The sequence below is a fragment of the Vanellus vanellus genome (assembly GCF_965231255.1).
Source record: "Vanellus vanellus genome assembly, chromosome: 11".
Taxonomy (NCBI): domain Eukaryota; kingdom Metazoa; phylum Chordata; class Aves; order Charadriiformes; family Charadriidae; genus Vanellus; species Vanellus vanellus.
This window is the reverse complement of record NC_138916.1, coordinates 16,008,482-16,019,838: the sequence shown is the minus strand read 5'-3', so window position 1 is coordinate 16,019,838 and position 11,357 is coordinate 16,008,482. Positions and strand designations below refer to the sequence as shown.

The 11,357-nt window shown below is 45.8% G+C and overlaps 1 protein-coding gene across 1 annotated transcript; it reads left to right on the top strand.

Moving 5' to 3' along the window:
- Positions 1-2,636: 2,636 nt before the first annotated feature.
- On the top strand, positions 2,637-10,989 carry MINAR1 (membrane integral NOTCH2 associated receptor 1; the record flags this gene model as incomplete). The annotated part of the gene is made up of 3 exons (XM_082488847.1): positions 2,637-4,934; positions 6,431-6,685; positions 10,792-10,989. The coding sequence occupies 3 exons, from the start codon at positions 2,637-2,639 to the stop codon at positions 10,987-10,989; spliced, it is 2,751 nt and encodes a 916-aa protein (XP_082344973.1).
- Between the last annotated feature and the right edge of the window lie 368 nt (positions 10,990-11,357).

Sequence of the window (11,357 nt, the reverse complement as noted above, 5' to 3'; positions counted from 1 at the left end):
TGTCAGCGCTCAGCACCTTTGAAAATCAGGCTGCCCCTAAGTTTTTCTAGATTCATAGGGTTGAGAAACCTGAATTGAAGTTAAAACCTCTGGTGGGAAGGGTAGCCTAAGAATGGCTTGGTACAAACCAAAAAAAATGCAAGAAACTGTACCTCGGATATCCTCACTGGGATGAGAGAGTAAAGACGGGAAGGCAGGGAAAGACGGGCGGACAGTTTTAAGAAATATATTCTTGCAAACTGGCTACTTGTGTATTTTAGCAGGGGAGCGAGTGGGGAGAAAGCAGGGCGCTGGCGGGCCGGCGCAGGCAGCGGGAGGCTATGAAAATGCATATCCAGGTGAGGGTTTCGCGAGAAGCTGTGAAGTTACAAAGGGGAGGAGATAGTCGCTTTTGCTGGTATTCAGCCCCGAGGTGACAAAAAGACAGATTTCCACTCTTGCCCCAAATGGCAGATTTATAACATGCAGAAAATTGACTCGCAATGGCAGTCCCCTGGCAGCCGGGAAAGTCTCCGAGCCCCCGCGGGTGAAGTTCACTCCGGGAGCGCTTGGTGGCTTTGGTGGCAGACAGAGCAGGTTGGACCTAGCTTGGGAACTTCATTTTCTAATTGTGGCATGTCAGAGAAATACGAGGGCAGGCTGTTAAAAAGGCTGTGCCTTCGATCACACACTGTCGATAAAGAGGGAACAAGTGTCCTCCTCCAGCTTTTAGCCTTACTTTCTGCAGCCGAGCACTGAGCGCTATAACATTTTGGGTCTTTTGTCAGTTAGCAAAAGAGTTGTGCTGCTACGCATAATACACGAGCTTTAAAAGCAAACACGCATGCAGCGGAGGTGTTGGAAAATCCCTGTAGCCATTGGTTTCTGAGAGTAGTGTTTACAATCACAGAAATACATTCACATTGCTGCTGCTCAACTTCTGATCATACGCAGCAGAAAGATGCTGCTGGAATAAACAGCCGAGTCCTTGTTTGGAGGGTTGTTTCATATTCTTATGGGCAACGTGGTAGTTTTCCTTTTTCCCTCTGGAAGATGCTACGAAAGCTGATGTACGTTGGCTTCTGACACTGATAGCGATCGCCAGTGTGTAATGTCAGGGCAAGATGAAAGGCTACAAGAGAGGGAACAGGAGCCCCGTATTGCTGGAGCGGTACTCAGGACTCCTGAGGTTTTTGGCTGGGAGCTGACTTTCTAAATGACTAATGAGAAACCTTGCAAGCCTGACTTTTGTGCTTTGCCATTCGAGTGGCTATTCTGCACTTGATGCAGATGGAGAGGCTAATTCCAGGGGTCACCTAAGGCTGGGAGCGAGTGGGGGAAGATACCATACCTTTTTGGGGAAGGGAAAATATTTTTGTTGTTCCTACCAGCAAGAATAACAAAGACAAAGCGACCAAACATAGGAATTGGCAGACTGCATCATCCCATGCTCTGTCTCTCCTAGTAGCCAACAGCAGAGACACCGACAAGGATATTCACAGTAGGCAGATGAACAATAATCTGCCCCCCATCAACATCCTTTCCTAATCCATAATAGCTAGAGGTTGGTCTAAACTCTGAAAGCACAGGGGTTTATATCCTTCCCAAGTTGTTTGCTAGCGTTAGCTGTGCTTGCTCGAGCTATTCTTGTTATCCATATAAATGTGCAGCCTTTGCTCTCCACCTCTGCCCTATCATTTCGGGCTGGTGAATGGAGCTGCACTCCCCGGGCTTCTCTGGGAGCACATCACTGAAGAGGATGTTCTCTGTCCTTGATATTTCTCAGTCTTCAAATCCACCCTGATTGGCAGCCAGCCCTCTAGCATCTGCTGGATTGGTTTCAAGATTCAGTAGGATTTTTTTTTTTTTTTCTTAACTCTTTCTGCTCTTTTATAAATTTTGCACTTTACAGCTGAAACGGGGCTCACACAGATTTTTCGCCTGGGACCAGGCAGCTTTTCCATTCCTGAATCATAAACTTAGGAAAAGTTATTTCTGGAAAAATTGTCATGGTATCCAGAGGAGGTAAGTCAGAGTAGAGGAGAAAATAATGTTTTTAAATAGGCAATATGGTAATTATGTGCAGAGATAAAAAAAAAAAACATGTCAGAAGTTTATTCTCAGAAAATCTTCCTGAGAGCTGTTTGCAGTCAGATATGAAAACAGCTGGGGTTGTCATGGCGTCGTAGATCATCCCTGGTTAGGCCGGGGCTAGAATTATTGCCAAACAATTTGACGTGTCTGTACTTTCAACCTCTCACAAATTGGTAAGAAATTCTGTGAAAGCCCCGAAGCAAGCAGGCTGGGATAGTATATCTGCCATTAGTTCAGCCCCTCCAAAGCTGCTGCTGTTTATTCGCTTGCTCGCTTTAGTAGACGCTGACAGACATGAGCCTCCTTGGACGAAATCCTGATTCCATTTAAGTATTGATTTCATCGATGCGAGGATTACAGCCCGGCATTCAGAAACATGAGGATGGGTTATACAAGCGAGCCCTCAGCTGCACGGCATAGGGAGTCAGGTCCCATCTGTGGCTGAAGTACAAAGTCTGGAATATTATCTGTGGGTGACTTACTTTTCTTTTTTTTTTGCTGTTGTGTGTTGCTGTAGAAGTGGAACGCAGTTTCCAGGCTAAACAACAAAATCCGCTTAAGCCATGGAGTCCAACCAGGAATCCTCGCTCTTCCTGGTGAAGATCTTGGAGGAGCTGGACACGAAGCAGAACACTGTTTCTTACCAGGACCTCTGCAAGTCCCTGTGCGCGAGGTTTGATTTATCCCAGTTGGCCAAGCTCAGAAGCGTGCTGTTTTACACCGCTTGCCTGGATCCTAATTTCCCAGCGACTTTGTTCAAAGACAAAATGAGATGCACTGTAAACAATCAGCAATCAAAGAAAATCATGGTTGCAGCAGATATAGTAACAATATTCAACCTCATACAAATGAACGGGGGAGTGGCCAAGGAGAAACTTCCAGTTGCAAGGCAAAAAGTGAAGAAGAAAGAGTCATTCGAGTCCTGTAGGTCTGACACGGAAATCTGCAATATGGCAGACTGCGTGCCCGACTGCGAGCTGAACGACCAGGAGTTTAACCGGGGCTTTCCAGTCAGAAGGTCTTCAAAATGCAGAAAGATGGACTGCAAAGATTGTCAACAGTTTGTCCCTTCGTCAGAACCCAACTTTTTACTCGGCGTTAATAAGGAGATGAAGGGCCGGGCTGCCTCTCTGGACAGGCTTCAGGCGCTGGCGTCCTACTCCATCGCCACGTCTCCACCATGCGAGATGCAGAGTACGTACTTCCCCATGAACATTGAGAATGAATCTATTTCAGACCAGGACTCCTTGCCTATAAGTGCAGGCATAAAAGAAACTTTCATTTCAAATGACGAGCCGTTTCTGATGCAGTCGTGTGTCCAGAAAAGAAATATATTCAAAGAAGATTTTCATAATCTGATTACAATATCTCCCAACTTAATACCGTCCAACAAAAAGCCAGAAGATGGACACAGAGAGCCTCAGAACAGGAAAGAAAGCTCTAAGCAGGCTTTCTTCAACCACAGCTTTGAAATGCCATACAGCAGCCAGTACTTGAATCCAGTTTATTCTCCTATACCAGACAAAAGACGAGCGAAGCATGAAAGTTTAGATGATCTTCAAGCTTCGACGTATTTTGGTCCAACTACTATTCTCGGGCCCCAGGACACCAAGAAGTGGACTGGAAAGCCAACCAAGCAAACTGCCTGGCCAGCTAAAAGCTGGAGTTTAAATACTGAGGAGGTACCTGACTTTGAACGATCATTTTTTAATAGGAAGCAGTCTGAAGAGAAGCCGCGATACCAGAGTTCAAACAACCCCTCTCCAAACTTTCCTTCAGCTGACAGGCATCAGTCCTACCTAAACGCGAAGGATCAGCAGCCAATTATGCAGGCAAACTACGCTGCGAAACCAAATGGGCATAAACCCAAGGAAATTCCTTCCATTCTAGAAGTGGAGAAACATGAGCCAGCCAAAAAGTTTAAGGATAAAAGCATCAACTGTACTTCTGTTCAGATCTTAAGCATTGACAGGACCACAAGTGTTGGGACACAAACAGAGCAGCAAGTTCTGGACCACAAGAAATGCAAGGATTTGTGTGCGGCGGGCCAAGCCAAGTACGGAGAGCGGCACTCTCTCAAGCAGTCAGATGATGACTCTGAAATCGTGAGCGACGACATCAGTGACATTTTCCGGTTTTTGGATGACATGAGCATCAGCGGGTCGACGGGAGTGATGCAGTCTTCGTGCTACAACAGCACCGGTTCCTTGTCTCAGGTGCATAAATCAGACTGTGAGAGCTCACCTGAGCACAATTTGACTAAAATCTCCAACGGGAGTGCCTGCAACAAATTGGATAAACTGGTCCGGGCAGATATCAGTAACACAGATGATGAACTAAAAACGAGCGTCTGCAAATTAGTTTTGAGGATTGGCGAAATAGAGAAGAAACTGGAATCTCTCTCAGGCGTCCGAGAAGAAATCTCCCAAGTCCTGGGAAAATTAAGCAAGCTGGATCAAAAAATTCAGCAGCCAGAGAAGGTCAGTGTACAAATAGATCTCAATTCTTTGACAAGCGAGGCAGCGTCAGATGAGAGTAACTCCCCGCAGATATTTCAGTGCCACAATACTCCTCATGGGGGCAAACTGGAGAACAATCCAGAGTGGTGCTGTTCAGACGCCAGTGGAAGTAATAGCGAGAGCCTTCGAGTAAAAGCCTTAAAAAAAAGTTTATTTACTAGGAGGTCATCAAGATCATTAACAGAGGAAAACAGTGCAACTGAATCCAAAATAGCAAGTATTTCAAACTCTCCCCGAGACTGGAGAGCTATTACTTACACCAACCAAGTTGGCATTACGGAAGAGGAGATGAAAGAGAGAGATGGAGGAGAAAATAAGGACTGGCACAGGAAATCTAAAGAGGTAATTTCAACTTTAACTCACATAATAAGCACTTAAAGATAATCTAGTTATGAATGTCTTCCATAGTCATCACAAGCCTCAGGGTATGGCGATACTTTGCCCTGCCATATTATGCCTGTCTTTATTGTTATCATAATTGAGTGATTTTGTACCTATATCTTCTTGCTTGGCAGCTGCAATATGGTCAAGTTGTTCCTTAAAAGCACTTTGCTCTTTTGAAAAGGTGGGGGGGGAGGAGGGGGGAGAGTAATGTGGGTGAGATCTTTGGAAGATGATGGTGGCATTCATCATCAGTGGCGATATAATGAGGCCAGGTAATTAACTTGGTGAAAAGGGCGTGAGGAAAATGGAAATTCTCTACTGGTTGTTTTAAAAGGGATATTTTTAAATTGCATTGTGACGGCTTTTATCGGAGAAATATGTGCATATTTAAAAGCCAACAAAATAGATTCATGGATTCAAATCCCTCAAGAAATGAATCCTTGTAGGTGTACCGTGAGACGCAAACTGTAGTTATGTTCTCTGTCTCTGACTTTCATGGTCATTTACATGAATCTTAAACCTCCTGGTGAGGAAATGCAGCATAGCTGTGGTCTTGTTTTGGTTAGTCAGAGAAGCTCTGCCCATCCCTCCCAACAGATGCTCACTGCTGTCTTCACAGATCGCAGAGCTATCGTGGCCGTCCTTGTGCTGGGCTCTGGTGGCCGCTCAGCTGAAACTGGGCATGATGTGGACGGTTGTTTCTGTTTCATGGACAGTGCAGTGGGTTGGGGGTCCTTCAGCTCCCTTGGCAATCAGGAGCACAATGGGCATGTGTTTTTGAAACACATCACCGTTGCAGCTTTGAAGGAAGAGGTTTGAGGGAAATAAGTGCAGTTGGATGAATATGAAACCGTACACTGTGGGTTATTAGCAGGTTGCAGAAATGGAAGGTTGCCATTAGTAAGCCCAAACCTTGGCTTTTCTGTACATTGGTCTGCCCAGGATGAAATTCTGACTTTGAAAGTCCCTTCCTCACTCCTGCCGTAGACCATGGCTGACACTGGATCGGTACCGTGGGTGGTGTGGTGTCAAGAGGGTGCTACCTGGGGGCTTCCCGTGGGATTTCTTCAAGTTAAGACTTGATCTGGAAACAGCAATCTGGAATTCTGCATGTGGCTCTTAGCTTTTCCAGATCAGCTAGGCTTTTCTGCACATCAGGGCTATTTTAAGAATAGTTTTATAACTGTAAACAGTACAAAACCTAAATTTCCGCTGCTGCGTCAGCTCCACGGTGAACATGGAGTTGTGTCTGTCAAATACCTCTTTGGTGTGGTTGTGAGAAGAGGATGGGCAAATGGACTAGGGTCATCCAAAACTTGGTCTTAGCTGGTACTTTTAAAATCATGGCTTAAGCAATATCATATGGTGATTCTGAAAGGGATATCTCTGTCCTTTGTGTTTAACCTCCTCATAGTCCTGTTTCTTCTCTCAAATTCTTTTGAACCCTATTGCAGGCAGACAGGCAATACGAGATCCCACAGCCACACAGACTGTCTAAACAACCAAAAGATGCTTTCTTGATTGAACAAGTCTTTAGTCCTCATCCCTACCCTGCATCACTCAAGTCACACATGAAGAGCAACCCTCTCTACACAGACATGAGGTTGACAGAGCTGGCTGAAGTGAAACGCGCCCAGCCGTCATGGACCATAGAAGAATACACGAGGAATTCGGGGGATAAAGGCAAGATTGCAGCGTTGGATCTACAAGTGAGTCTTGATTTATCTAATTTGAATTGCGATTGCGAATGGGTGTTGCCAGAATATGCATTTAAGAAGGGATTTGGACAGCTCAGGAAGGAGCTGTGCAGTGTTGAGCCTCTAATCTTGCAGATCCCTATCCATCCTGGCCAGGGACAAAGAAAAACGTGGATGTTTGATTACTGAATGGTGATCCTTGACAGGTTGGTGCTCCCAGCTTATTCTGCGGTGGAGAGATGTCTGCTAAGCTATCGTGGTGTTAGTAGCTCTAGAGAAGAGTTCAGGGGTAAAGGGCTGCAGAGACGAACGGGTCCCCAACCGCAGCAGGGCAGAGTGGTGCAGAAGCTGGCGTGGCTGCTTTGTCTTCTATCCTTGTTCCGTCTGAATTGTTCACCGAGGATTTAAGTGTGAGGGCTTTTTCCGTTTTGCTAGGAATATGAAACATAAAATACTTGTAGAAGATTTTCAATACCATGACCGTTTTTGAAACACATCACCGTTGCAGCTTTGAAGTGGCTGTTGGAAACCAGAGTCATGTGAAGAAGAGATGAGCTAATGGTCTGTCTTGTTTGCATTTTTGTTCAGCTTGGAAGCGTGCAGGCTCTTCTGCAACAAGCAGAGCAGAGCAAGTTACTGGGAGACAACTCCAAATTTTTTGATTTAATTTTTTCCAAACCGTGGTGCATTTGAAATCACAATCCTGATATATAATGGGCTGCCCAAACCCAGGACTGAGCGCCCACGTTGGATACCCTGTCTAGCCTGATAAACAAAAGACATGTTCGAGGAAGGATTATAGCTGAGCCCAGGTTTAAAGAGGAAGCGTGAAGAATGCCATCCAAAATGTGTCAAGACCAAACAAATGTTGCCGTATTTAGTCACGAAGCACAAAGTGCACCACATAATGAAATCCACGCTGACGCGCAGATCACTGTGTATCATTTATATGCATTTATAGAGCAGCATGCGGAGCCAGCGGGGGGACCGATGCTGACCTCAGGCGTTTTGGGTTCCTTGCGTGTGTGTACGTGCCCCAGAGCAGAGCAAGCTGCCTCCGCTAGCTACAGGCTTGGCAGCAGCTGGGGTACACTGACCTACAGCTCGGGGCTTATCGGTGCCGTGCTAACGCGGCTCTGTGGTCAGCAGTCTGTGCGGTGCAGCCGTACTCAGGCAGGGAGTCTGCTTGTCTCCAAAGCTCGTCTGCCAGGGAAGGTGGCAGGCAAGAGCCTGGGACTTGTGGCTCCACATCAGCTCTCGATGGCTCAGTGCGGAGGTACCTAACCCAGGTCCAAACCCGTCAGGCTAAGCCCTAGGAGAGCATCGGGATGCTATGAGAACGACTTGGTTAGCCCAAGGAGAACTGCCATGCCTCGGGACCCCGCGTTAGCTGGTTTGGAATTAAAACCGTCACCCCCACAGTGCTGTAGTGCAACTGCCACGAGCGTTTGTGCAGGGATTTGTGCACAACAAGTTCACCTCCTGGCTCAGCTCACGCAGGCTTCCCTGTCCTCACCAGCCCCTGTGCTTTGCTGTGGCTAAAGTGCAGTTGGAGAGAAGCTGGGTAGCACAGGGACCAGGCTGCGTCTTGCCTCAGCTGCCTGCTGCTTTTTGGGTCTTAAAAGCTTTAGAGGGCTTACTAAATTTCTAACCCTGGCATTGCAGACTGTACGCTAGAGTAGGGATAGGCTGAACGAAGTTCCTCCGCAGCAGGCAGTCGCAAAGCATCCCTTACCCGCTGCGCGGAGGCAACAAGGGAGGTGATATTTGGAGGCAAAGCTCCCCTGGGAGAAGCGTTCTCCATCTGCTCCTCGTAGGGCCGTTTCGTTCCCTGTAAGCAGCTCTGCACGACTGTGAGCAAACCGGAGAAATCGGCTTATTGCCATCATTTATCTTTAGGATAAAGGTGATAAAACTTTACTGGTTTGAGTCTCTCCCTCCAAAAGGACCGTCAGTATGGCACCTACTCTGCAAAGCCCGTGTCTAGACTTTATAATAGAGCTTACTGACAAACTTAGAAAATAGACACGGACTGATGAGCGGGTTTTTTTCCCAGTGATTAAGTTTATTAGAACTGAAGGTAAATACATTATACTTTAATGAACATTCCTACATCTGGCAATGAAATGGGAAAGGAAGCTGATTAACAGTAATGGGCCTTTTTAATAATGCATCTTCCTTCTGAAGTAGTTAAAAGGTCAATACCGAGGCAGAGAGGTCCAAAACTGTAACTTCCTGGAAGCATAGCATGGCTATCTTTGGGGTTTTTCTACCTTTGTTTACTTAAACTTTCTCCTGGCACTTGACACGTCTGCTGGGCTTTCCTTCAAAAATAGAAATTGCTAAACTGAGGTCAGGCCAAAGTTTGTCCCAGGTGTGGGGTCTGTGAGAGATCTCATCGCTTTGCTCTGTGTGTGATGATCTGCTGGGACAAAACACTGTCAGGCCATTTTCTGATGCCTTTAGAGATGGGGTTGCTGGTTTTTCTCAGGAGGCTGGAACAGGTCATTCAGAGCCCGAATGGTACAATCTCAGACTCGGCTGCTGGTCTCTGTTTCAGCGTACTAGCGCTGTCATAGAGATCTCCATCAAATGATCATAAAACCCTTGCTCAATTTTAATTGTTTATTTCTGGGGTAGCTGTAAAATCACTTCTTTTGGTTGTTCTGTACATAAAGCACACGCTGCTCTCAGGCAAATCAAAGTTTCAGCCAGTAGCTCGTGGCTACAAAATCTGAATTAGCCAATTAAAGGCTTACCCAAATCCCTCTCAAGTCAGCTGGAGTTTCTTTGTGTGGAGTCCAACAAGCTCTGGATCAGCTCTGTTACGAGCCCAGAAATGGTGTGTGTTAGGATATTCTTACTGGAACATTTTTATGTGGAATCTTTTTCATTTTTTAAAGAAATGGCCCTTTGGGGCCCCAGACACAGGAGACAGCTTCGAGGAAAAGCTGTCATTTTTCAAAATGTTCTTTCTGCTTTATTCCTTTCTGACGGTAAGTGCAATATAATGCCTGGTGTTTGGGCTTCCCCCATTTTCCCTAAAAGAAAGGATGAAGGGAAAAAAAACAGCAAGGTGGAAGTGCAAATCTTGAAGAGCTGAAATTCTAAGGAAGAAAAAAACAAAAGGTAAAAAACCCCCTTCAAATGGAGACACTGATAAAGTTCTTTCCTGACCAATTCAGATCTCCTTCCCTTTTTTTTTTTTTTTTTTTTTTTGGGGGGGGACCTGTGTGGAATGGCATACTCTTAAAATCACCTCCAACCCAGAGAGACTCAGACTTTGGCAATGAGCAGAGTGGAGACAGACCAGGGTAATGTGTGTAACCAAACTGTGTACCAGGTGTCCAGGTCCCCTTCTCCTCCTGCCCCTAAAATTGAGACAGCGTCATAGCATCATGCGTCCAGGTGACTTTCGGAAGATGGGCCTGGAAGGAGAGCTTGAAGCTGAGGGTCACCTTGTCCTGGGTGATTTCATGGGAAACCACTTGCAACCCCCTTCCACGGGGTGTTCAGCACCCACTGCCTGCGGTTGCGTATTGCCACGCTGAAAGGAAGGGATGGTGTCCCCAGACGTTGCTGTTCTGGAGGGGGGGGCTACAAATTGCCCATCCAGAGGGACTGGGTGCCGGATGGGGGCTGGGCAGTCGCACCCTGCAAGCAAGTTATGGCAGCAAAATTAGGGTTAGCTTTATAAAATGTAGTGCGTGAGGAGTACGTGTTAAGAACCCTTCCCATCAGCTGGGCTTCAATAATTTAAAAAGCAGTAACAGACCGGTAGTTGCTGACATCTCTGCTGTCTAGCAGATTAAAGAGATTTTATTCAAATGCCATCCAAGATGACGAAGTTTACGGCAAATCAGAGGTACGTGAGGGATTTTGCAGCAGAATTATACTGTTTCGGGAGTTTATTTTTTGCAGTATTTTCTTACCACTTTCGTCAGCCTTATGGAACTGGGACCGGGAGTTGAAGGGATGTGAGAAGCGGCAATAACCCACTTTATCCTGACAGCAGACCCAGATGCAGTTGGGAGGCCTTCAGGCACATCTGCTTTATTTGTTTATTTTGTTAAGGACAGATCCCAGACAATTAACAACTGTTTCCTTTTAATTTTTAGACTCAAGAATCTTTAAACCCAAACAACTTAGAATACTGGATGGAAGACATTTATACTCCTGGCTACGATTCCTTATTAAAACGCAAAGAAGCCGAGTTCAGAAGAGCAAAGGTTTGCAAGATAGCTGCCCTGATAGCAGCGGCAGCTTGTACGGTTATTCTGGTCATTGTAGTTCCCATTTGTACAATGAAATCCTGAACCTGCGGACAGACCCGTGACTCCCAGCGGTGCGCATCTCGGATAGCTCATGCCATGTTTCAAACGCCCGATGGCAAAACTGTTAGGAATTTGCTAAGGAAGAATGTTCTGAGGATATCCCGATGGAGAATGCTGTAACTGTAGGCAAAACACAAAACAACTAGAGAAACTTTTTTTTTTTTTTTCTGAAAAGTATTATTTTGAATAACAGACTGTGTGGCGGAGTTAATGGGAACTCGGTTCAATTTTTATGCATTTTTAAAAGTGCAATATTTTTTTTCCTAAAGAAACAATATAATGTTTTACAGAATCAGAGACTGATGAGAATCCAGGCGAAAGAGGAAGGTTGTCTGAGCTATGTTGCATTT